The sequence below is a fragment of the Neofelis nebulosa genome, chromosome 9, assembly GCF_028018385.1.
Source record: "Neofelis nebulosa isolate mNeoNeb1 chromosome 9, mNeoNeb1.pri, whole genome shotgun sequence".
Lineage (NCBI taxonomy): Eukaryota > Metazoa > Chordata > Mammalia > Carnivora > Felidae > Neofelis > Neofelis nebulosa.
The window spans coordinates 49,940,271-49,966,106 of record NC_080790.1 but is presented as its reverse complement, the minus strand read 5'-3'; the positions used below and the strand labels follow the sequence as shown (position 1 = coordinate 49,966,106).

General features: G+C 51.8%; 3 protein-coding genes across 15 annotated transcripts; 2 read left to right on the top strand and 1 right to left on the bottom strand.

The window, feature by feature from the left end:
- The first annotated feature begins 144 nt into the window (after positions 1–144).
- On the top strand, positions 145–3,412 carry HTRA2 (HtrA serine peptidase 2). 2 transcript variants are annotated; one of them, XM_058683604.1, is made up of 8 exons: positions 148–722; positions 823–1,027; positions 1,117–1,311; positions 1,552–1,584; positions 1,819–1,924; positions 2,104–2,173; positions 2,851–2,946; positions 3,054–3,412. In XM_058683604.1, the coding sequence occupies exons 1-8, from the start codon at positions 217–219 to the stop codon at positions 3,217–3,219; spliced, it is 1,377 nt and encodes a 458-aa protein (XP_058539587.1). In that variant the 5' UTR covers positions 148–216; the 3' UTR covers positions 3,220–3,412. The 2 variants fall into 2 exon arrangements, with proteins under 2 accessions (XP_058539588.1, XP_058539587.1); XM_058683605.1 differs by lacking the exons at positions 2,851–2,946; positions 3,054–3,412 and adding an exon at positions 2,277–2,506 and having other exon boundaries at positions 145–722.
- LOXL3 (lysyl oxidase like 3) lies at positions 3,368–24,129 on the bottom strand. Of its 10 annotated transcripts, none has more exons than XM_058683585.1 (16): positions 24,112–24,129; positions 20,308–20,632; positions 18,091–18,254; positions 17,225–17,439; positions 9,694–9,750; positions 9,005–9,064; positions 6,618–6,837; positions 6,195–6,375; positions 5,896–6,050; positions 5,487–5,654; positions 5,187–5,349; positions 4,738–4,981; positions 4,530–4,645; positions 4,314–4,450; positions 4,106–4,217; positions 3,368–3,921 (listed from the first exon to the last, which is right to left on the bottom strand). In XM_058683585.1, exons 2-16 carry the CDS (start codon positions 20,618–20,620, stop codon positions 3,848–3,850), a joined length of 2,379 nt encoding a protein of 792 aa, XP_058539568.1. In that variant the 5' UTR covers positions 20,621–20,632; positions 24,112–24,129; the 3' UTR covers positions 3,368–3,847. The 10 variants fall into 10 exon arrangements, with proteins under 10 accessions (XP_058539568.1, XP_058539567.1, XP_058539563.1 ...); XM_058683584.1 differs by lacking the exon at positions 24,112–24,129 and adding an exon at positions 22,026–22,145; XM_058683580.1 differs by lacking the exon at positions 24,112–24,129 and having other exon boundaries at positions 20,308–22,131.
- Positions 22,257–25,836, top strand: DOK1 (docking protein 1). Of its 3 annotated transcripts, XM_058683601.1 has the most exons (5): positions 22,905–23,032; positions 23,396–23,695; positions 23,846–23,939; positions 24,153–24,337; positions 24,576–25,836. In XM_058683601.1, exons 1-5 carry the CDS (start codon positions 22,973–22,975, stop codon positions 25,404–25,406), a joined length of 1,470 nt encoding a protein of 489 aa, XP_058539584.1. In that variant the 5' UTR covers positions 22,905–22,972; the 3' UTR covers positions 25,407–25,836. The 3 variants fall into 3 exon arrangements, with proteins under 3 accessions (XP_058539586.1, XP_058539584.1, XP_058539585.1); XM_058683603.1 differs by lacking the exon at positions 24,153–24,337 and having other exon boundaries at positions 22,257–23,032; positions 24,576–24,732; XM_058683602.1 differs by lacking the exons at positions 22,905–23,032; positions 23,396–23,695; positions 24,153–24,337.

Genomic DNA, 25,836 nt, shown 5'->3' with positions numbered 1-25,836 from the left:
GCCCTTGGGCCACCTCAGAACTCGCGTCCCGCGGGGACCACAATTCCCGGCATTCACGGGGCGGAGGCGGAGTCGGCCTCCCGGAATCCTGGGTCCCGGCGTGCACTTCTGAAGGACTTCAGGTACCGGCGTGCTCCGCGTCCCGCTGTCCGCCAGCTCGCGTCCAGGGCACCGCCTCTGTGTAGGGCGGGCGAAGAGGCAGCCGAGGCGGAGCTGATGGCTGCACTGAGGGCGGGGCGGGGTGCAGGCTGGAACCTCTGGGGATGGCGGGCTTTGGGGGGGGTTCCCTGGGGGAAGGGGCCCCTGTTGACCCCTGACCTCCGGGCCTTGCTGACGTCAGGAACTCCTGACCCTCGGGCCCGAGTGACTTATGGGACCTCCAGTCTCTGGGCCCGGTTGTCTGGGGGGGTCCCTGAACCACGGACGTGTCTGACGTCGGGGACTTCGGATTCCAGAGCACGGCTGACTGCAGGGTCCCCGGATCTCAAGACCCGGGAGGTCTCAGAGACTCCTGGAACCCGTCCGCGCATATGGCTGGCGGTAGCGCTGGGCGCTGGGGGGGCAGTGCTGTTGTTATTGTGGGGCGGGGGTCGGGGTCCTCCAGCGGTCCTCGCCTCGGTCCTTGGCTCACCGCCCACCTCTCCCCGGAGCCAGTACAACTTCATCGCAGACGTGGTGGAGAAGACAGCACCTGCCGTGGTTTATATCGAGATCTTGGGCCGGTAACGGTGGGGAAGGGCAGGAGGCACCCAGCTGCGGGCTAAGGAGCGGGCGAGCTAGGTGTCTGAGTCTCCTCACATCCTTGCTTTACCCCCATCCTAGGCACCCTTTCTCCGGCCGCGAAGTCCCTATCTCGAATGGCTCAGGATTCGTGGTGGCTGCCGACGGGCTCATCGTAACGAACGCTCATGTGGTGGCTGATCGGCGCCGAGTCCGTGTGAGGCTGCTTAGCGGCGACACGTATGAGGCCATGGTCACAGCTGTGGATCCTGTGGCAGACATTGCCACGCTGAGGATTCAGACTAAGGTGGGGGTCTAGGCAGGCCGGGTCTGGTTGGGACTGTGAATTTGCTCACATATCTAGACAACAGGTCTCTTATTCCCATTCTCTCTTAGGAACCTCTCCCCACCCTGCCCCTGGGACGCTCAGCCGATGTCCGGCAAGGGGAGTTTGTTGTTGCCATGGGAAGTCCCTTTGCACTGCAGAACACGATCACTTCTGGCATTGTCAGCTCTGCTCAGCGTCCAGCCAGAGACCTGGGCCTCCCCCAAACCAATGTGGAATACATCCAGACTGATGCAGCTATTGATGTGCGTCCTGATATGAGAAAAATGGCAAACTAGGTTGGGGCTTGGGGGAAAGGCTGTGTGGGGCAGGAACCAACTGTGATAGATGGTGGACGAGTTTATATACAGAGGTTGGGCTGCACATATGTGGCCACTGTGGCTGGGCTGGGAAAAGAGAGAATTTGGAGAAAGTGCCTACATCCTGGTTATGCCCCCAGGCATAGAGTCCCTGGATCTCTTCCATATTTTGTCCTTGTCCTGCAGTTTGGAAACTCTGGAGGTCCTCTGGTTAACCTGGTGAGTGGGACATCCTTCTTTCCAAGAATCCCTGCTCCAGGTCAGTGTGAGAAGGGGTGTGTGTTCCCTAATTCAACGATGTTTGGTCAAGTTTCTGAGCAGTCTCCTGTTGGTTATCTCCCAAAATCCAACCAGATCTCCCCAACTCCCCAGTACTTCCTGCTACTCTTGTTCAGGTATCTCCATCTCCTACTATTTATTTGGGCTAGGGAATAGTGGGCTCTATCCCTGCAGGATGGGGAGGTGATCGGAGTGAATACCATGAAGGTCACAGCTGGAATCTCCTTTGCTATCCCTTCTGATCGCCTTCGAGAGTTTCTGCATCGTGGGGAAAAGAAGAGTGAGCCTGCCTTAGGGGGAAAGGGATTCCTTTAAGTGGTGGGAAGGGCATTCATTGGGCCTTGCTGGAGAAGGGGGAGGGGTGAAGTGTGGGGAGGGGGATGGTGGGGGTCTGTTGGGAGGAAAGGGAGGGGAGGGAAGGATGTAGCCGAATGAGGCTCATTTGTCCCTCCATCACAGATTCCTGGTTTGGAATCAGTGGGTCCCAGCGCCGCTACATTGGGGTGATGATGCTGACCCTGACTCCCAGGTATGAACTTTAAAAGTAGTGACCTGTAGGACTACCAGTGTACTCAATGGTGGGCAACTAGCATCTCTGTTGAGCTTTGTTACCAATTTTATCTTTATCTAAGATGAGTTGCCTCATACGTGGAGCTATCAGAAGAGCTGTCCTCTCTCATCATATTGACTTTCTCACTCCAATCCATTTTGCGCACCTGCTACCAGATTGATTTCATCCTGCTGCTGCTTTAAAAACTTCAGTCCATTAACCTGGTGTTCAAGGGCCATTTGCCATTTGTCTCCAGTTCGGCCTTCCAGACCTGGCTTCTTCCATGAATATACTCTGTTTCAGCCAACCTGATTTCCTACTCTCATGTTTTTATTTATGTTATTCTTGCTTTATATGGTTAAATACCAGAACCATGCTTCTACACCCAAGTTAAGTTCTACTCTCTCCTTAAAGCTTCCCTTAGAATTCTAGAATGACATTAGTGTCATTTAGTAGTGTGTGTCATTTGGAATTACTTTTTACATACATGTCCTACTTCCTAACTTCGAGAAGGCAGAAAGTGAATTGCCTTTGTATCTGGAGTATCTAGTGCATGCCCTTGTCTATACAATTGTCAGTGTGTTGATGAGAGATTTGAGGTGAACCCAAGGGAGAGTGCCTTGGTGTGGTTAACAGGGTGATCTATGTCCTTTCAGCATCCTTGCTGAACTACAGCTTCGAGAACCAAGCTTCCCTGATGTTCAGCATGGTGTGCTCATCCATAAAGTCATCCTGGACTCCCCTGCCCACCGGTGAGGGAGAGACTGCATTGTGAGGTGGGGATGGGTGAAGCGTGCATGTGCCCTTGAACTGGGCTGTCTAGTCCCTCCTTTCTCTCTCTGTCCATCTTTCACCATAGGGCTGGTCTACGGCCGGGTGATGTGATCTTGGCCATTGGGGAGCAGCTGGTACAAAATGCTGAAGATATTTATGAAGCTGTTCGAACCCAATCCCAGCTGGCAGTGCGCATCCGGCGGGGACCAGAAACATTGACCTTATATGTGACCCCTGAAGTCACAGAATGAGTGGGTCAGCAGGACTCTGAGGCTCCTGCTCTGATTTCCACCTTGCTTTCCTGGCCTAGGCTCTGAGGGTACCTGGACAGAGGATTAAATGAACCAGTGGGGGGCAGGTCCCTCCAACCACCAGCACCAATCCCTGGGCTCTGAGGAATCACACAAATGCTTTTTATATAAAATAAAATTATACCTAGCATCATGTTATAGTCAAAAATAAGGGCGGGGCAGGGGGGTACTGATCTTTTTCCCCATGAAGAGGCTAGAGGTAAAGCTGTATTCCCCCTGAACTGAGGAGAGATACTGGAGCTGACCATTCTGACCTCCCTATTTGAGAAAATGAGCTCCTGCTGTCTGTTGTTCTGGGCAGTCAATCAGGTGCTGCTCTTTGTAGTGTGCTTCACTCAGTGCTGGGCCTGGGAGCAAAAATTCCCCATGCTTGGTCACAGATCCGGCAGCTGGCGTAGGAAGGAGGGCAATAACTTCATTTGATGTTTCCACATCCATAGCACACACTGGATGAGCATGGCCGGCCTGCTGACATCAGGGGTTCCTTGGTAAGCTCCTGAGGTAATGGCAGCCTCACATCCCTGCCGTTAGGGGCCAGTGGTGGTTTTCAGAGGAGGGTGGCAGCACCTTAGATGACCTGGTTGCTGGTCTGGCCAGGGTAGCGCTCAAACCTCCTGTTGGCCTCTTCACTGAAGGCATCACCTGCAAGGTGAATGGGCAGTTTAGGCAGGGAAATGGACCCACTGTGGGGAAGGGTGAGTAGAAGCGGAGAGGCTGGGAGATCCAGAGGAGGGTGGGAAGATATAGAACTGACTTTGGGAGAAGAGAATGAAGGCCTTTCCTTCCCATCCCCCAGTCTCTTTGGGCTGCTCTTCCCATCAAATACCAATGTGGCAGTTGTGCACCCAGATGCGATGTCCATCATATTTGCAGTTACACTTCATTGCGTTGTTGGTGAAGTCACTTTCTGCTACTTCAAAATTGGGGTTGATGACCACCTGTGAGTGGGAGAAAGTCAATTTGACCAGTTGCAGTCTTCAAATCTTTAACAAACACTCCTCCCACTTGCCAGCTGGATCTCAGGCCCCAGGCACCTGCAGAATGTAGTTTCCTGGCTTCACATCTGTGATGTCAATCCACTGGCAGTCGATGTCATGCCGGTAAAGATCCCAGCAACCCACGGTAATGCCCTGCTCTCCAAAGTTAGCACACTCATACCTCTTGGAGACATCTGAGAGGGATTGGCATATGTCAGTGTGAGGCAAGGCTGTGGGATGGAGATACCGGAGTCTGTTCTAGGCCCAACTCACCCTCCTGACATTCGGTGTCTTCTAGACAGAAACTAGCTTTGTGGCCCTCAGCCACCTTGGTGCCATTGGGGGTCAGGATATCATAGTGAGTGAAGATGTCCATACTGTGGTAATGCCTGTGGGGACAAGGGAACCCCTGTTTTCGTCCCTGCCCCCAGCAGGCTTGCCCCATCTCCAGTGACCTTGCCCTTCTACTTGACCCTCTCACCCATGACACTCGTGCCACACCCAGGAGTGGCGCCCGGCCTTGGGCCTGAAGTCAGCTCGTCCCAGGTTGTGGATCTGGGAGGAGAATCGGAGCAGACGCCTGTGGCCATAAGGCCAGTTGGCTGAGCGGGCTGAGCGGGCCAGGCAGTTCTCTTCTGCAGCACAGTACAGCATGTGTAGGGGCCGGTCCTCGATGTAGGCGGTCTCCTGCACCAGTGCTGAGTGCAGCAGCAGGTCTGATGCAGCTGCACATGGAAGGGAGCAGAGTGTTGGAAGTCACTGCTGAGGGGTGGAGACAGATGGGGGTGCTTCTGCTTCCCCTGTAGAGTGTGAGAGGCTGCTTCTTCATAGGGAAGGAGCACCCCTCCAGATTATGGCTCTCTTTTTCCCTCAAAGGGGGTGGCCCAGAGCTTCCCTTCCCTGGCTTGCATCACCTTATCCTTCACTCACTCTCGGAACAGATGACTCCAGCAGTGAAGCGGGTTCCTGTTCTCTTGCAGGCAATGTGGGTGCCATGATGAGCACACTGGTCCAGGGACAGCTCAGACCCTGTGCAGCGCACTCCACTCATCACCACCTCTGTTATATTCCCTGAGTCCCAGTACCAGGTCTCCTGGGGACATATGTTGGTGTTTCTGTGAGACCCCCACCATCCAGCCTCTTGGTCCAAGGGACTCATTTCCATAGTCCTCTGCCCCAAACACAGGCTTTGGAGGCAATCGTGTTGATTTCCCTTTCCTTCCCACTCACCTGCAGGCCATGGTTGGCATAGCCCAGTCCAAGTTGCCTACAGGCCACCATGGCCTCCAGTGTCCCCCAGTCATCCCCACAGATGAGCCCCCAGCGAAGGGACCCAGGTCCCCCTATTTGCACCTCCACTCGCCCCTCGTGTTGGCTGCGGCCCCCACTGAGTCGGATCTGTAGTGACACAATGGAAGTTCCGGGTAAGCTTTTGGGGAGGGGTAGTGGGAGCCTGTAACAGGTATGTGGCTGAAGGGTGATTCAGAGGCACATAAAGGCTAGCAAGTGGGGGCATCAGGTGGAAGTTGTAGGATGGCAGGGGCCTGGGACAGTGGGCTGGGAAGCTGTCAGGCTGCAGATCATGACCAGGACTGGATAGGATGCGAGATTTCCGGACTAAACCGGGAAGATAACTGACCTTGGTCTCTACCCCAGTGTAGGGCAGGTTGCATCGGACTCCAGCATCTTGGCTATGGGAACAGTCTTCGGCTGTGATGTTCTTGTGGGGGCACTTCCAGAGGGAGGGTTCCTGTCCAGAGCATCGAACCTCGCTTAAGTGGATGGCACCCATGCCTAGGGTCAGAGGTCAAAGATCAGGAGGTTATAACTGGACCTTCATTGTCTGCCCAGGGGTCTCCTTCCCAAGGACCATACACCACCCCCCGGGAGAGTGTGTACCTCCTCCTTCCCTCTTCCTCCCATTTTCATCCCCCTCACCCTGCCCCATGCGGGCACCACTCAGAGCCTCTCGAGCACTCCCGAAGCCCAGCTCCCGACACACCACGCTGGCTGCCTGCAGGTCCCACTTGCGGTCACAGATTGTGCCCCATGTGCTGGCCTTCAGGACTTCTACCCGGCCCTCTCCAGGGTGGGCCCCACCCTTTAGACGCACTCGGGTCTATAGAGGAGAGAGATGTGCCCAAAGCAGTGAATGGAAACATCAGCACGGAGAGGGCTAAGTAGACCTGGGTGATAAAGGAGATTCTGGTGGGAGGGAGGGGGTGGTCTCAGGTCTGTGGCCCACCCCCTGAGAGGTTCCTCTCTGTCCTCAAAGGTCAGGGCTGTGCTAAGTCAGGGGCTGGCTAGGCTAAGGGGTTCTCCACCTGGGGTGGGGAAGGTTATAGTCACTGTCTCACACACCTCCCCCTGAGGCTTCGACTGTTGTTGCTTCCTCTGGCCACTGGATGCTGCGTAGAGAGGGCCTGGCACACAGCTCACCACCGCAGGGGCCCCCCCAGGGCACCTGGTGGTGTCATTGGCACGATAGAACTCCAAAGAGCAGAGGGAGAGGTGGGCCTCCGTGCCCACGCACGCCACCCCATGCAGACCAAAGGAGTGTTGCTGCCGCTGGGCCAGCAGCCTGGGGGGACAGGAGTGGGGTGCAGTAGGGTAAAACAATGCTCCTGCCTCTTTGCCGACAACCCTCCTCCCCTCCATGCCTCCACCATCCCCCAACCTTTCATGACCATTTTGTCCCTTCTTCTTCCCTTCTTTTCTGCTGTTTCCCTCCTTAGAGACAAAGGGAATGGCAAGTTTCCAGGCTGAAAGAGCCCAGATTACCCAGATAGGAGGGTCCTTGGGGATCTGCAGCCAAAGACCACTATGGGCAGACAGCTAGTCTTGACTTGCCTGACAGAAACCTTGCTCCAAATGGCTTCAGGCTGCTGGCCCTAACGAAGGCTGAGGCTGAGGCTGCCGTGCAAAGAGAGTGAGAAGCCAGGACTGCCCAGCTGGAAGAGATGGGCAGGAGGGAGTAGCTGACACAAACAGGAAGCCTGAAGAACCAGCGTGAGCACATCCTTCTGTTATGCTGAGGCTGAAATAACTGAATGAGTCAGGATGCAAAGGACTGAGTAAATCTTGGGTCTAAATGGCTTCTCAGAGGCTAGAGGGTCTTCCAGGCCAGAGTATGATGGGTAGTTATGAGAAGATTATACCAGAAGGTGGACATAGGGAAGGACTGGGGCTGGCACATGTGGGAATGAAGATGTACAAATGCAAGACAGACAAAAGTTAGTCCATATGACCAGAGAAGGAGAGAATATGCACAACAGAATGGTAGCGGTCTCTCCAGACCTGAGCTGGACTTTAATGAGGTAGTCCATGCTTCTGCAATTTAAACATAACAGAAAGAATGTTCTCTAGCCACCCAAGCATGGAAATGGGACTAAACTAGAGATGTTAAACCTTGGAAACCCTTCAGAGAGATGCCTTGAGAGAAGGAGGGAACTGGTGTATTCACACCAACGGAGTAAGAGATGGCAGTGAGGCGTGTGGTGAGAGCAGTGCCCAGAGAGGAGGGCTGCTATTGGTGGTATGGGCCTGTGAGGCTGGCTTGGCAATGAACTATTTCAGTAATGTGCCCATCACTTGATGTCAGAGGAAGAAAGGTTATGACGACTCAAAGTCATTGCCTAGGAAGATGCAGAGCAGAGGAAACATAAGCACAACAGACACGCCTGGAGACTTTACAGAATACCTTTGGAAGCTCAGGATCAGTGGATTCTGAAGCTGAAACAGATCAGGTAGTCTCCCAAAGTCCTGTTTTGCTGAAATAAAAGTCAAAGAGGCCACCACAGGAAAAAGATCTTGCTCTTCTAAACTCCCTCCTCCCATTTCCCCACAAGGAACACAGTAAAAACAGCACTGTGCCCTTGAATTTGGTGTTCAGGGAAGGCCAGAGCATGGCTATGTTGGGCACAGATGACCCTTAGCTAGAAGGTACTACAAGAGTACTCTCAAATTCCAAGCTCCTCTGAAGCCACCACAAGGAGGAGCTGGAGAAGGAAGGCCACCAGGGAACCACTGGGTGATCCCAGAATGTGCAGAAGAGAGGAGGGGACAGAAGAAAGGGATGAATCCTCTGTGTCTCAGCCACTGCTGAAGAAGTTATCAAGGAGACTTCTCATGTGCAAATGGCCTTTGGAAGCCTAGTGAGAGGTAATCAGTGGGGTTGGAATCTTCCCACTCCCTTCGGTTCTGAAGGACCCCACAAGGAAAATTATGGAACTGGGAGCCTAATTGTGTCAACTGGGCCAGAGACACAGGGGTTATAATCTGAACCCATCCCTGGCAAAGTTTCCAGAGGGGATCCTGAGTCTTACCTCCAAGCTGGTAGCACCTATTTTTAAAAAATAAAGTTAAGATGGGAACATTGATCCCTTAGGCAAACATAACTTCTTGGGGGAGAGGCAAGAATGGCATCTGAAGGAGAAAGTGCTAGAGTATCTGCTAGAATTCACTGGGAGAAGATAAACAAGCCTGTGGAACAGGAGTTCAGTGGATGAACTTCTATCAAGACTTTCAAAAATCCTGTGATAAGCATAATTCCCCAGAAACGAGGATAAGGCCCAGCATCACTTTATGTTTCAGTGACTCATCTGGAAGGTGGTTTCTAATAGCTATTGCCACCCCTCCACCTCTAGGTGGGGGCCTCTTAGACCCCTTCCTGACCACAGCTCAATTGCCCTGACTCATCATCACTCTGCACTCTCCCTCTCCTCACACCCAGCCTGAACTTCATTTACCTCTTGATTGATCCCCTGCCCACTCGGGGTTTGGGTTTGACTTTAAGCTTGGTGATTGGTCTGAAAAAAGGAGAAAGAAGTTAGTGGAGGTAGTGGTTAGGTATGTGGCCCAGGAAAGGTAGAGGGTTTTGTTTTCTGGTTTTTTTTCCTGTTTCCGGGAAGGACACTTTATGCAGAGTGTGGGAAGGAGTAAAGTGAAGGGGGCCAGGTATTCCACACACTGACGGCTGCACACCACTGAACTCTACTTTAGGAACTCCTGTTGCACTCTGAATTCAACCACAGTGGTGAAAAATCTAGTCAGTCCAGGGGGTGACGGGAGAAGGGGATACAAGGTAAAAGGAGGAGAGAGAATGGGAATGTGGGTGAACTGAATTAAGGGGGGTAGGAAGCATGCAGGTGGTTGAGGCTGGAGTCCAAGCTATTTGGGGGAAGCATAAAGATGAGAAGGCTTCTCCTCAGCCATTCCTACATTATTTCCTCTTTGTGCACCCTAAGGTCAAAGCTTGCCCATCCCCATGCCTGCCTCCCCTTCCCTTCCCTACCTCCCCTGGAATGGCCATTGTGCAGTTACATCCCTAATTCATCAGCTTGGGTTCCGGGATGGACATGGATAGGCTGCCTTCCATCCATCCACCTCCTGGGGCCTCAGGGGCTAGCAGGAGGTCCCGGGGCTCTTGCCCCATTACCTTCCAAGGGGCTTGGGGCGTCGGGCCGAGGCTTTGGCCGCTCGCTTCCTCAACTTTCTGTGAGGATAAGACAATAGCAGAGTCAAAATCAGTCTAGAACCAAGTGGGAAAGGCTGGTGCAGCCAGGGGCAAACTTCTTTTCCAACAGGAAAATTGGAAAGTCAACAAGATGTTATAACATCAGATACTCCCGAGGCTTTACCCTTCACAGCTGTCTGGCCTCACGCGCACATAACCACACTGATGAACAGTAGTGAAATTCATGGACTCAAGCTGATAGAGCCCCTGTACCAGCACGCACAGAAATTACACTAGGGTAGTGAGTAATGGGGACTAGGGGCGATATCAGGGTTGATCTGAACCTCAGGGGAGGTCTATGGGGAAGTGTATAAGTAGAAGGATGTTAGGATTGTTAAGATCGCCAGACTGACCCGGCAAGGAGAGAGAACTGGTCAGGTCATAGGGAGGCTGACTGTCTTTTATTCTTGGATGCTCTTTGACTTCTGGCATTTCCATGTCTGAGGCCAGTGAATTAGGACCAAGCACCAAGGCTGGATGTCCAAGGACAGTAACTTGATTTGACTGGGGAGCATGAAGCCAGGCGGCTTAGGATGACAGCATCCTTCCTGCCCAAATTAAATCCCATATGCTTTAGTCATTTACAAACCAAGCTCAGCTCCCAAACTTACGTCCAGAGAAATAAGTTCTAAAACTTTATTTCTTTTTAATTGGCCTAAATATTTGACCTATTTTATTTTTCAAGAGGTTGGCTTAAGTCTAAGGTCTGGAAACTAGGTCTGTTTCTCTTATTCTCCTTTTGATTTCAAAGACTTTTTTTGCCCCCTCTTCGTTCTGTCCAACTATGTATAGATGAATGCAGGTTTTGTCTGTCTGTTCTTCTAAGTTTATGAGACTCCCTGTTATCATCTTAGTTATTCTTTCTTTAAACACGTTCCTACTCTTGTTTCTCCTGAGGAGTCATATCTGGACATAGTATACTGTGTGCAGATGCACTGGATGTTAATAAACAGATTTGAAACAGCTCTGAAGTTGCTTGGTATTTCCTGCCCTGGCTTCTTCCTGAGGATGGATTTAGTTGGTCTTTTTGCCAAAATATCCAGTGTCCAACATTCCTTGGAAAGAGTGCACAATAAGTCTCAGGTCCCTTTCCTGAGACATTACTAAGAGTTTAGAACCTTTCATCATATAAGTGTAGGGTGAAACTTTTTCTCCAAATGTCTTTTTCTCAGATATGTCTAAAATGAAATGTATTTTATGTTTTCTTTCAAGATTACCTTGATCCTCCAACTAGTACTCAGAAAAATGTAGTATTATCTAGGGATGCCTGGGTGGCTCAGTTAAGTGTCAAACTCCTGATTTTGGCTTAGGTTATGATCCCATGGTTCGTGGGATCAAGTCCCATGCTGTCAGCATGGAGTCTGCTTGAGATTTTCTCTCTCCCTCTCTCTCTGCCCCTCCTCCCCTCGCATACATGCTTTCATGCTCTCCCTCTCTCTCTCTCTCTTAAAATACATAAGCATAAAAAATGTAGTATTATCTAGATTTTAGAAGTACCTCTTCTCTATTTATAAGGTTTTATATTATACATCATATGGTACGTATGATTTTACATATATATATATATATATAAATAATAAAGTACAATATAGATTATATTAAGGATCTGGTGCTTATTTAATACTAGTACTGATACTTGTTTTGATTTACACTTGCACGTTCACAAATGTGCTTGTTTCCCCTTACAATTTGTTCCTTCAACCATCAAACATAAAAACCTACCCGCGTCAGCATCACTTTTTCTTATCCACCCATCTCTCTCCTCCAAGACCACTCCCCCAAAAGGTTTCTGAATTCCATCCTTTAGGATCTTTTTTCTCCTAAATTGAGAGGTCGAATACAATCTCTCCTCAACTGAATCATTTTAAACCTGTTCCGATCTCTCCGACACACACGCACATATACACACCCTCCACCCCATATCTCCCTTCCTCTTCATAGAAAAAATTGTCAAGAGTCATCAGTGCTCCACTTCTATATCTTATCTCTTACCACTCATTCCTTAACCCACTCCTTTCTGGTTTTCCCCATCACTCTGCGAGAATAGATCCAGTAGACAGCTTCAGTTTTCATCATGTTCCCCTTTTGGTAGCATCTCGCACTGCTGTTCTGTCCTTCTCTTCCTCCTTGGCTGTCCTAACACTATGAGTCTGCTTTGATTCCTCATTCCAGTTGCTCTCTCTTGGTCTTCTTTGCATGTTCCTCCTCTAGCTAGTCACTTACATTTTTGGAGCCCTAAGGCATTCTTCTCACTCCACATCCTCTCTTTATATGTTCCCATTTACACCTAACCTGGTATAGTCCATTGCCTTTTTTTTTTTTTTAATTTTTAAAGTTTATTTCGAGAGAAAGAGAGAGTGTCAGCAGGGTAGGGGCAGAGAGAGAGGGGAGAGAGTATCCCAAGCAGGCTCCATGCTGTCAGCACAGAGCCCAATGGGCGGCTCAAACTCACAAACCACAAGATCATGACCTGAGCTGAAACCAAGAGTCAGATGCTCAACCAACTGAGCCTCCCGGGCGCCCCTGCCTTCTTAATGTTTCTAAAATGTAATATAGGTGCAAAAAATAAACCTGTAATTCTTTCAGCAAAATCCACCCTAGAAACCTAGGAGTCAACTTGATACTTCTCGTCTTTGGTTCCCAAAGTCAGTACAGAACCAAGTCATGTCAGTATTACTTCTTAAACATCTCTTCAATCCACTCACTCTTGTTCTTCTCCACACCATTCTCAGAAATGCAGAGTGGTTTTTTGGGGGCCACAAACCTGATCATGTCCTCTTACAGCCCTGCTCATGAAAACACTTCAGTCGCTTCCCATTGCTTTTAGCATAAAGACCCAAATCCTTAGTGTAGCCTGTGAGGTCTTCCATGATCTCTCAGCACCTCTGTGTTCTCAGCACCTTGCACAGTGCTTTGCAAATAGCAGGAGTTCAGTAAATAGCTTTCAGCGCTTAAGCTCTTAGAACCTCAATTTCTTTGCCTGCAAAAGGGCAGTAAATGGTTCAATTATCTCTACATTCTTTTACTCTTCTAAAATTCTACAGCTTTCACGTGTTGTAGGGAAGAACTATAAAACCAAGTTGAAAAATGATAAACGCACCTCATTCTGATTTTCTCATTCCTTAAATCTTACTGGCTTCCTCTAAAAGCCAGCAGATGTATCTTCTTTCTCTATGGAAGGTGGAGTTCTTTATAAATGATCTTATCTATCCTTTATGATTGTACCACCCATGAGAATGCTCCCTCTGTGTGATTTGGCCGTGAAAGGAAGCCTATCTCATATCTCCATCACAGAACTCTCAGGACTCTTGCAACCTCTCTCCTCGCTAAGAATGGTCTCTGTTCTTAGTATGTGTCCTTCTCCAGCCTTCATATCCTAGACTCAGTAGCAGATTCCAAGATGTACACAAATATTCCTGATCTCTGAAAATTACTTCAGGCCATGCATACCTATAGGTAATTCCTGGGTCCCAAACATCCCAAGGATGGCTCACTTCTAAAGCTAGTTCATATTAACTTGAAGCCCAGAGATGCCTGTTGGCTTGCACCATCCTTCTCTCAAGCAGCTTCAGGATCATTTCAGGTGTCTCTCCCTTCTTTTCTATTATCAGTCATCCTTCAGCTATTCATTCCTCCCTCTCTTTGTTGTCACCCTCCTAATCAGCTTCGTTTTTATAACAAGCTTCTAACTGGCCTTATGGCATCTAGAACCTCCTCCTCCAATTCACTACTATCAGGTAAACTTTAAAAACACTGGTCTTATTTTATCATTGTCCCATACAAATACTTTTATTTTTAATTTTTCCATAAGATAAAGATCAAACTCTCCAATCTGGCATCAAAAAGTTCCATTTTCTGGCTTTTATGCATTCAGATCTTCCTTCCATTATTTCTCAGCACAATTTTCTACTCTAGTCAACTGTCTTTTGAAAAATATCCTAGTCACTGTCAAATTTGTCAGGGTCAGCAATGACTCTGTTTTGCTAAATCCAGCATTTGTGTCTCAGTCCTTGTGCTTTTAGACCCACCAGCAGCACCAGCTCAGGGGATGGCGCTCTTCGTCTCCTCCTTGAAGCGCTTTATTTGGCTTATAGGCCGCCATGCTCGCCTGGTCTTCTTTCTACCTCACCTTGCTGTTTGCATTTCACTTTATCTTCCTGACATAACATTTAAGCTCTCTGTTCAGTCCTTGGACCTCTTTTTTCCTGTTTACATTCACTCCCTTGGTGATGTCCAGTTTTAGGACTTAAAATATGTTTATTCAGCAACTCTAGAGTCATATATCCAAAAATTAAACAGGTCCAAAACCAAGTTCTTGGTATACAACACCCCTCCCCCCAATCCTCACACAACACATGCTCCACCCATTGTCTTCCTTATCAAGTAAGGCCATCTCCTTACTTAGCTCAGGCTCAAAACCTTGGGGTGAACCTTAATCGCTCTCCTCTCCCACCACATTAAATCCATCAGCAAATCCTGTTGCCTCTACCTCAACCATACACAGAATTTTATAATTTTTCATCTCTTTCACTGGTCACCATCACCCTCACTTTCTGTACTTGGCTTTCAGGAGACAATAACCTCCTAACTAATTTCTCTGCCTCCTTGATTCTACTGTATCCCTCACAGTCTATTCTTTATATATATATATATATATATATATATATATATATATATATATATATATAGTTAATGTTTATTATTTTTTGAAAGAGAGAGAGAATGAACAGGGGAGGAGCAGAGAGATAGGGAGACAGAATCAGACGCAGGCTCCAGGCTCTGAGCTGTCAGCACAGAGCCCAACACAGGGCTCGAACTCACAGACGGTGAGATCATGACCTGAGCTGAAGTCGGATGGTTAACTGACTGAGCCACCCAGGTGCCCTCCTCACAGTCTATTCTTAAAGCAGCCAAAATAATACTTCAAAAATGGAAGTCAGATGTCACGCCTCTGTTCAAAACCTCACCTCCCACAGAGTATATACACCAGTCCTCCCAAATGGCCCTATGCAATCAGGCTTCCTATTCTTTCCCTATCCCCTCTTATATCACCTTTCCTATCATTTTCTCTCTTGTTCACTCAGCTGCAGCCCCAGTGGCCTCCAGGAGCATGACTCTTCTCCCCTCCCTCCCCCTGACCCCTAGGATCTTTTCATTTTTATCATTCCTCTTCCTGTCAACACTTGTCTAGATTTCTACAGGTTGTGTCCTCACCTCCCTTAAATCTTTTCCCAAATGATGCCTTTTCAAAGAGGCCTTCCCTGATGGCTCTTTTTAAAATTGCAATCTCACTTTTACTTCCTAACTCCTTCCCTGCTTTATTTTTATTCATTACACTCTTTGCCATCCTTGCATTTTGAAATTTTACTATTTTCTGATTCTTCACTAGTCCATGAGATCAGGGATTTTTGTCTGTTTTGTTTACTGTTGAATCCCTAGTGTCTACAACAGTAGACAATATATAAATACTGACCAAATGAATCTCTTCACCTTTGTTCATGCTATCGTCTTCACTTGAAATCCCTGCTTTTTAAATTGTATAAATCTTTCAGAACCTGATGTTGGGGTCAGGCAAAGTAAAGAAAAAGCACAGAGAAAGAAGTATAGCTCCAAGACAGATAATAGCAAAGGAGCACAGCACACAGCTGTTTTAAAACAGTTTGAGTCTCCAGACCAGATAAAGTATATTCCTTGGGGCTGAAAGAACTTTCAGGTGTGTCTGAGAGCCAAGGCAACGAAAATCTGAGCAAGTATGGAAAAGACTAGAGGTTGGACAATGTATTTACTTTCAAAAAGAAGAAAAAGGATTCCTTAATCTAAAGAATAATATTTTAAAATAAGTTATTAAATGGAAAGTTTGTGAACAGTGGGGAAAAAATATGGAGATGCTTAGAGACCCAGAAGCATTTCAGTAAAAGTTAGCTCAAACCACCATGATTTCCTTTTTTGATAAGCTTTCTAAATTGGAAGGCTGGAAAATGGCCATGAACATAATATATCTAGATTTTAAGGAAGACTAACAAAATCTCCCACGATTTCATTATAGATAAAATGGTGAAATGCTGGCTACATCATTGTAGTGTTCAGTTTGTTCCCAATTAGTGGGGAAAAAACATTTCACAAGTAATGAGTAAAGACTTGATGAGTAAGGAAGGGTTAGACTTTGGTTTTGAACATTTCAATAATTTTAACAGTCACTCTGATGAAGCCAGAAGACCTAGCTATCCTGTATATCTTCCAGAGGAGGCTGGGAGGGATGATAAATGGAAAATAATGTCAAGATTCAAGATAATCTCATGGGTTCACTGTGGCTTTTAAGTGGTTTTTAAATGATGTATCAAACTAACTTAATAGAATAAACTCAACATAGATTTAGGTTCAAATAGGCTTTTCTATTAGTATCAAGGATAAAGGAAGATCTGAATTGGTTTTAGATGATTACTAGTTCAGTATGAACGGTGGGATGTTTCCTCAACAGAAAGGCATACAAAATCTGGGCATGCTCTACTCAAAGTTGAGCATTTCTACTGTACCCTGCTCTAATCAGACGATATCTGACGTTGTGTGCCCAGTGGAAGCTGACCTAGATGTCAAGAGGTCTTTCTGCAAAACTCAACTAAGGAAGAGCTGAGAGGAAAAAAAAAAAGTATTTCAGCCTGCAAAATAGATTAGAGTGACTGTAAAGATTTCCAAATTCCTCTAAACGACCACATATGATGCTCCAGGGTTGCGAGGCACGGTAAGCACAGAGCAGTTTACCAGTGTGATTCGTTACCCTGGTAGCCAGTGCGTACCCCAGGGCTCCAGGGCAGGTGGAGAGGGTCGGGCGCCTCGGCCAAAGGATATTCTGGAAGACTTGCCTAGGAGTGCCAGGGGCTCCCGCGCTCACGGACGCGCCTCGAGGATGGCCGCGACCGAGGGGCAGGCCTCACCTCTCCGGGAGCCCCCCCAACCCTCAAGGTTTGGCCCTCTGGCGGGGACTCCCGCGCCCAGCCCGGCGCTGGACACACCCAAGCACCGCCTCCGCAGGGCGCGGCCGCGCGCTCCTTGAACTCGGACGTCGGGCCCCGGAGCCGCGCCCGCGCCGTAACCGTACCCGCCCGCGACACAGCCGGCCGCTGGGCGTGGCCTCGCCAGGCTCGGCGCGCGCCCCGGGGAGCCGGGACTCTGCCTGCCAACCGAGGGCGTCACGGGTGCGGACGCGCGACCGGCCGCCACTCGCCCCGCCCCGGTTGCGGACCTCAGAGAGCCGGAGCCTCGCTTGCCCCACTTCGGACCCGCCCTGAGGAGCCCTTCATAGTTCCACAGGGTTTCTCAACTCTCCAGTTTCGAAAGGGCCTCCATGGTTCCCCACTGTTCCTGAGCCCCGGACCCTCTCAGAGGTCAAGACACCGCTTCCTAGCGAGCACCCCTCCATCCCAGTCTGTTCCCCCCAGCGCCCACGCCCCTTCACCTGTAGAAGGCCGTGTTAACCCTCTTTTCGCTAGGGAAGCCCAGCATCCCGCAGACCACGTGGCTGTTATGGGCGCTCCAGCCTTTGTCACACACTTGCGACCAGCCGTCGGGAAGCCTGACTTCGACCAGTCCCTCGGTCACTGGCAGAGGCCGCCTGCCCCTCCCCACGGCGGGCCGAAGTCGCACTTCTTCCACTTGCAGGTGCTGTTCTACCTGGGGAGGGGACCACAGGCAGAGGACGGAGTCTCAGCGACTTTTATTTGTCCTGCCACCCTTAAGGAACCCTGATCAGCGTGCTTGCCATGAAGACAGTGGCGAGCAGGGGCTGACACAGGGCTGAGAGGCACTCCTGCTCTCTGTGGCGAACTGACTTTCCTGCAACCACGGGAGTGGAAGGACATGTCCTGCTCTGAGAGGCGATTAAGGGTGGGAGCAAACTGAGGAAGGAGCAGCCAAGGCGGCCGGAGCACGAGGGAGAAGTTCACAGAGGAAGTGGCACTGAAGGAAGAAGTAGGAGAGAATAAGAAGGGAAATGTTCCAGGAGAGCAGGAACCTCTGAGGAGAGGGAGAGCAAGGGATGTCCTGGGGACCAGGGATGAAGTTGGAGAGGCGCCTGCCAGGTTTAGTGACGTGAATGCTAATGTGAAAACAACCCTGGGCTTTAATATGCCTAGGAGCATTATCATTTGTCCCCCACCCCCTCAGCCTCACACCGACCCAAATGATCCCATGGGGCATATAGGATCTCCTACCTTTTAGCATCCCCTCTAACCACATATAACCACCCCACAGCCCTCTCTGGGGTGTGTGTGTGTGTGTGTGTGTGTGTGTGTGTGTGTGTGTGTGTGTACACAAACTGCAGACCTCAATGACATTAGAATCCGAGAAGCCAGGGAGGCGCTGGTCCTTGCAGATGACTCCAGCATCCTCATCATGGGTACAGTCACTGTTCCCCCAGCCCCGGGAGGCACACTCGGTCACACTCTGCTCAGTCCCACTGCAGCTCAGGTTGTCCAGCCAGATGCGGCCTGTGGAGGGAGAGATGAGGCAATAGAGAGGCTTGTGGAGGCAGGATGGAGGAGAAGGGTAAGTGGTGAGGATTTGGGGGAGAGCGACCATGGAGGCCTCACACCTGGCCTGATGATCCCATTTTTCTGGTTAGATAATGGGATGTGAAAGAGGAGACCCTGGAAGGGAATAGGAAAGGGAGCACAGGATTGATGGAGGGTCAGTTGTGATCGGGGGATACTCAAGAATTTGGTAGGGTGAATAAAAAACCAAGAGTCAACACTGCAATTCTGATCAGTCCTGACCTATTCAATGATAGCTACAATTAATCAAGTATGTGTTGTGTGTTAGGCACTCTGCCATGTATGTACATACATGATTATTCTTAGAACAGAGCTGCCAGAGGTGTTATCACCATTTTACATAAAGAAATTGGGGTGACCACACAGCCAATACATGGGGGCTTAAGGGTTTGAGCCATTTGTGAGACTTGGAAATCTAAGATCCTTTCCTCTCAGCTTCACTTTCTCCCATGCGTCTTCCCTGTCTGTGTTACTACATTGCCCCCTTGTTTTCCTCTCTGCCTGGACCATCCTGAAATGAGTATTGCTGACTTCTCAGAGTTGGGATGGATTCAATTCCCCCCAGAGGCCATGGGATTCCTCCCAATGTGACTGTCCCAACCAATGGCAGGGACCTATCAGGCATACCCTGACAGGCCTTTCCCAGCTTCTGCTGGGATACCTACTTCCTGCCCCACCAGGCCACTGAACCATCACAAAGTCCTTGTGACTCTCTATGACTATCCCCCAAGGTCTGATTCAGTCCTTTGATGCCATCCAGGCAGCTAAATGACTGTCCTTATATTTGGAGACAACCTTCATGCAATTGCTACCCAAAGCTTTTAGTTTCCATACCAAACATCCCTGGTTTCTTCAGCTATTCCCTCTTGAAACTTGACTTCCAGTCTTTCACATCTGGGCAGCTCTCCTCTGAAAGTATTTCCATTTTCTACTCTCTCTTTTTTTTTTTTAAAGTAGGCTCCATGCCCAGCATGGAGCCCAACACAGGGCTTGAACTCACGACCCTGAGAGCAAGACCTGAGCTGAGATTAAGAGTTGGGCACTTGACCAACTGAGCCACCCAAGAGCCCCTCTACTGTCGCTCTTTAAATGTGGCAACTACAAGTGACACTTTATTCCAGAAGTGGTCCAGCCAGTAGGAAGTGGGGGATTAGCTGCAGACTGCACCAGCTTCTGTCCATCAGTCCCATTGTGGGCTCCTACAATGTAAGCATCCTCAGGTCTCAGAATTCCTCCTAAGCCCCTACTAGCCACACTCATTCTTGTCTTAAGAGTTTATACTTGTTCTTAGTTCCAGCTTGTTGGTTTCAGCTCTTGCCTATAATCTGATTTGGTCAGCTGCAGTATCTGTGATCCTTTCTGGCTTTGGGATATCCAGACATCATTTATCTGTTCTCAGCTTTTCATCAAACCAACTGTACTTTATTTATTATTTTTTTTTTTAATTTTTTTTTTCAACGTTTTTAATTTTTTATTTTTGGGACAGAGAGAGACAGAGCATGAACGGGGGAGGGGCAGAGAGAGAGGGAGACACAGAATCGGAAACAGGCTCCAGGCTCCGAGCCATCAGCCCAGAGCCTGACGCGGGGCTCGAACTCACGGACCGCGAGATCGTGACCTGGCTGAAGTCGGACGCTCAACCGACTGCGCCACCCAGGCGCCCCAAACCAACTGTACTTTAACTGTACAGGGCTCACCTGTATCAGGGCTGTCCTTGCATGTAGCAAGGTAGAATCATACTTCTGCAGAAAAAAGGAACTTAGAGATCACGTAGTCATTTTGCACCTAGGGCCTCTGAAGTTCAGAGAAGGCACTGACCAGCTTAAGGTCACACAGTTCTGGGAAGCAACTGTGTTGATTGGTTTGTCAGCCATGGGTTTACTTGACACTGGCTGTTTTTGGTGTCCTGGGTCCCTGTGCCTGTGCCATCCTGGTGTTCCCTCTCCCTGCATTTAGACAATACCTAGGCCATGCATGGAGCATTGCTTACCTGTTCCAGGGCCATATTTGGCACTGTGGGTCCAGCCTGTGGCCTCTGTGAAGCCCAGCTCTCGGCAGAGGATGTGGGCAGCCTGAAGCGTGAAGTCGTCATCGCAGATGGTGCCCCACTCGCCAGCTCTCTGTATCTCCACTCGGCCCTCAAAGGGCTTCCTGGGGAAGCCAGCCAGCCGGAACCGCAGCCCCTGGCTCCCAGCCCTCTTCTCAGGGGCCGTGGATGGGGATGGAGATCCCAGGCATGAGCTGCACAGCAGACAGAGCAGCAGCCCCCATGGGCTCCGCTGCCAGATACTGACAGGTCGCATGGCAGGGAAGGCCTGGGTGCCCCAGAGAGAGAGTGTGTAAGAGAAATCACAGATGAAGTCAGGCCTGGGTTCCAGAGAGAGGTCGTGAGAGGAAGAGAGACACTGAATAAGGACAGAGACAGAGATGGTGGGAGAGAAAGACAGGGACCCATGGACTAAATGAGAAAGAAACAAACTAAACAAGAGCAGAAACACAGTGAGAGAGGTGAAGACTAGGGAGGGAGGCGAGAGACAGAGACCCAGAGATAGGCTCTCCCTCCCTTTTGTAAAGAGTAAAACTGTCCCCATCAGTTGTTCTGTCTCACAATGTCCTTTCCTAGTTCTGTCATTGGCACCTCCATCACCCCCACCCATTGGTCTAAGAGACCCAGAGATCAAAAGATAGTGATTAGAGACCAAGGGCAGAGAATGGTCCAGAGAAAGAGATAAGACTGAGCAAGAGGGAGACCCAGACAGGATGTAAGAGGAAGGAAGCTGTGGGAACAAAGCGGGAGCAAACAGAAAGAGACAGCAGAGAGAGACAATGTGGAAGATGGATAGAAGGTGATTGTGAGAGAGCCAAGTACACAGAGCAATGGAGAGACATGGGCAACAGGTGAGGAGAGGGACTGGCAGGAGCCAACGAGGGGCAACAGGCGGCAGGAAGGACCCAGATGATTCCATTCAGCCATTCGGACAGAGGACAGACAGCTACTGATTGTGGAGAGAAGCAGGCAAGGGGGGTTAGGAGACCCTCAGATCTCAGTTAGGTTCCTGAATGGGAGCCAAGCCTAGAGTCCTGTCTGGGCAGATCCCAAGGCAGAGAGGGTAGAGACCAGAACACATGGAGAACCCCCTGCACACCCTACCCAGCACACAGGCTCTCACATGCCCTGCAGGTTCAAGGGGCCCAGGAGGGCCAGGCCTCAAGCTGAGAGGGGTGTGGGGTGGGGTTGTCCAGACCTCCTGCCAACACTGCCATGGCTGTCACTGGGCAACGGGAGCCCAGGGCGCCAATCGCCAATCGGCTCCTCAGCCAAGGCCTTTCCTCTGTCTGGGGCTGAGAACAGCCCCTCTCCAGCAAGAGGCCCCCCGAACATGCTTCCCCCCACTCAGACAAACAACACAACAGGAAAGCTTTGTTCTGGGGACATTCTGGGGGCCCAGGGGTAGGGCCTCACAGAGGAGCCCCCAGCCTTAGGGCCCTCGCGGCTGCCCTATTTGGAACATCCTGCAGCCCCCCACCCGCCAAATATCTGCCTCCTCTCTCCACTCTCCTTGTGTCTCACTCTTCTTTAACAATGATAAAACCCTCAGTGGGTTGGGTTCCCCTCGACCCTAACCCGCATCACCCCTTTTCGTGGTCCCTCCACCATCCTCCCATCCGAACCGCTCCTTCCTCCCGCGGCGGCGTGACTCCCCCTACCTTGGCTGAGCGGGGACCTAGGGGCTGGGAGAAGAGTCCAGGTCCTGGAGATCAGTCCTAGGACTTCCCCAAAAAAGTGCTCGGCCAGGGGAGACTGGACCCCCCCCCTCTTTCCCCCCTCTCCTTTCGTCCCTCCCATGTCCCCTTGAGCCCTCCCACATTCCGCCCTCTCCCTCGATTCCTCCCAGGCCAGTTCCCTCCTCTTCTCCTTTTGGTCCTCCCCTCCCCCGTGGAGCTGGCCGCAGCCGCTCCACCTCCCTCCGCCCCCCACCGCCGACCCTCCCGGCCTGCTCAATGAAGCTTTCTTTTCCCGCGGGTTGGAGGCCGGGCAGCTGCGGTCAGTGAGCTAGACACGCAAAAGGCCATGGGGCCGCGGACCGGCCCGAACGGCGGCCCCTGGGGCGGCGGGAGTCCGCGGCTCAGCTCCGGGCTCCGGGAAGCCTTCCAGTCCCCAGCCCCCATCCTTCCCCCAAGTCCCGGGCTCCGCGGAGTGTAAACAGCCCGACTCCAGCCGGGCTGGGGGCGGGTCCGGTCAGGGGAACCGAGGCTATGAAAGCCCACATAGTCCCTCCGGTGCCCCAAAATGCCCACTGGCGTTTTCGGAGTGACGTCACGGCCTTCACTCTGACGTCACGTTGAGCATACGACGTCGTACACAACCCCTAAGCCCAGGCGCGCCAGAGCCCTCTGGTCGAAACCGCGAGCTTTCTTTTGGTGAAGCCACTTGTGCGCGTCCCAGGACTGTAGGCAGGGGCCTAAGAGTGGTGCACCGCCAACGTATCTGGGGACCCCCTCCCCTTTCTTCCTGCTCCTCTCCTGGCTCCCCCTGAGCGGTCCGCGAAGGCCCGGGGAGGGGCGGGAACGCCTCCGGAGGCCCGGCCCCGCCCCGCCCCCGCCCCGCCCCTAGCCCGCAAGGCCAGGAAGCGCGGAAGGAACCGCCGGGGGCCATGGACGGGGCTGTGATGGAAGGGCCGCTCTTTTTGCAAAGTCAGCGTTTCGGTACCAAGGTAGTCGGGGCAGGGGTTGCCGAGCCCCATCATACCTAGGGGTGGGCTGGAGACCCCAGAGAGAGAGAGAGAGAGAGGGAGGGGGCGGCAGCGGGTTGGATGGAGCGCCGGCCGGGAGTAGTAGAGCCCTATGACGTTCCCGCGAAGTTGATTTCACACTGCGGAGAAGCGGCGGCCGGCCTCGGGGTACGCCCTTTCTGGTCCTAGGGAGACCGAGGGGCATCCTTCTCGGGAAACTTCGCCGTTCGTAGGGAAGATTTGGACCCGAAATCGGCCCGCGCCGGTTCTCTCCTTTCCCGTCGGGGCGCAGACAGCCGGTGCTCGCCCGCTCCCTCCCCAGCGTCTCTCGCTCTCTCTCCCCAGAGATGGAGGAAGACCTGGGCCGTGCTCTATCCTGCCAGTCCCCACGGCGTAGCGCGGCTCGAGTTCTTTGACCACAAGGGGTCGGGCGCTGGAGGGGGCCGAGGGGGCTCGCGCCGCCTGGACTGCAAGGTTATCCGTCTGGCAGAGTGTGTGAGCGTGGCCCCTGTGGCTGTGGAGAGCCCCCCTGAGCCCGGCGCTTCAGCTTTCCGCCTGGACACTGCGCAGCGCTCCCACCTGCTGGCGGCCGACGCGCCGTCCAGCGCCGCCTGGGTGCAAACGCTGTGCCGAAACGCCTTTCCGGTGAGGGGGCCGGGGCGAAATGCACCGGGGCCAAGAAGCGACGCGGGGTGGGGGCAGTTACAGCAGTAAAGGGCCTGAGCTGGCTCAGACCCTGGGAACAGCGTGGAGGGAATTGCGGGGTCCTCGATACTGTTCTTCTCTTTACTCCAGAAAGGCAGTTGGGCTCTGGCGCCTGCTGAGAACCCACCCAAGCTTTCTGCCTTGGAGATGCTGGAGAACTCGCTGTATAGCCCCACCTGGGAAGGTAGACGGCTGAGAGGCCCTGGCAGGGATGGGGAGGGGGGGAAGGAAGGGTGTCCTTGGGAAGGGGGTGATTAAATGGTCAGGGGCCCATGGGGAAGTAGGAAGCTCCTGAAACTGGTTTCCAAGTGAGTGCTTAGGCAACCTGTTCCCGCTTCCCCAGCCCCCTCACTCACCTGTGCGGCCAGGTGCCAGTCTAATTGTGTATTCCTTCCAGGATCCCAGTTCTGGGTAACCGTACAGAGGACTGAAGCCGCTGAGCGCTGTGGCCTGCATGGCTCCTATGTGCTGAGGGTGGAGGCTGAGAAGCTGACTCTCCTGACCATAGGGGCCCAGGGTCAGATACTGGAGCCACTCCTTTCCTGGCCTTATACTCTGTTGCGCCGCTATGGCCGGGACAAGGTGCGGGGTCTGTTGGGGCGCACTGACTTCCTAGGTGGGGCTAGCTGTGGGGTTGGTGGTGTGGGGCAGGACAGGAAGGTGGGAAGCCCTGTCCTCAGGATAAACCTTCCTTGCCTAGCCCATGACCCTCCCTCCCTCCCCAGGTAGTCTTTTCTTTGTGGATCCCCTAACTAGGTTGGGCCCTGTGACTCATCTCTCATGGCTCCTGGTGATGTGTTTCCCTCTACACTTTCTTCAGGTCATGTTCTCTTTTGAGGCTGGCCGCCGCTGCCCTTCAGGCCCTGGAACCTTCACCTTCCAGACAGCACAGGGGAATGATATCTTTCAGGCGGTTGAAACTGCTATTCACCGGCAGAAGGTCCAGGGAAAGGATGGTCAAGGGCAGGACAGTCTCAGAGCCGATTCCCATGAAGGAGAAGCGGCAGAAGGGAAGTTGGTGTCCCTCCCTGGCCCTCAGGAACTCCCGGGCACTCCTCCGGCCCTGTATGCTGAACCCTTAGACTCACTGCGCATTCCTTCAGGCCCTTCCCAGGATTCCCTATACTCAGACCCCCTGGACAGCACCCCTGCTCGGGCAGGGGAGGCGGCACAGTTAAAGAAACCTCTTTACTGGGACTTGTACCAGCATGTGCAGCAGCAGTTGCTGAAGGCCAAGCTGACGGACCCCAAAGAGGACCCCATCTATGATGAACCTGAGGGCCTGGCCCCAGCTGCTCTCCGGGGCCTTTATGATTTGCCTCAGGAGCCCAAGGATGCATGGTGGTGCCAGGCTCGAGTGAAGGAGGAGGGCTACGAGCTCCCCTATAACCCTGCCACTGATGACTATGAAGTGCCACCGCCTCCTCGGAGCACAAAGCCCCTCCTGGCTCCCAAGCCCCGGGGCCGGCCCTTCCCTGAGCCTGGAGTTGCAGCTGGTGGTGGTGGCGGTGGTGGTGGCAGAGGCCACAGTTCAGACACTGTCCTGTACAGCCAGGTCCAAAAGAGCGGTGGTGCCCCGGGGAGCTGGGACTGTGGGCTGTCCAGGGCAGGGGCTGAAGGGACCAAGGCCAAGGCAGAGAGCTCCACATGAGAGGGCGAAGCTGGGAACACTGTGGGAGGACCACGGGAAGGTGGCACTGGGGATCAAAGATACTTGTTAGGAGCTGCAGGAACCAGAGGGCCGGAAGGTCCTGTGTGAGCCAGCCCAGGGCACTAGGGGGACCAGGGGAGTCAAGGGGAGGACGATCAATCTCAAGAAGTCCTGAAAGTGGGACAGGTGGCAGGGGTGAGGGATAGGACTTGGGAGAGACCGGCACCCCTAAGTCATCCTCCCCAAAGGAATGGACAGCGCTGGACCAGGTCTATGAAGAGGGGTGCTTGCTCTGAGTTGGTGCAAAGGGGCCTGCATGGAGGCTACAGGGAGCTGCTGAACTGTGCCTGGATCCTGACCCCTGCATTGTTCTTTGCCAGAGACATAGATTTTAAAAAGTTTATTCTCATTAAAGTCAGTTTGGGTTTAA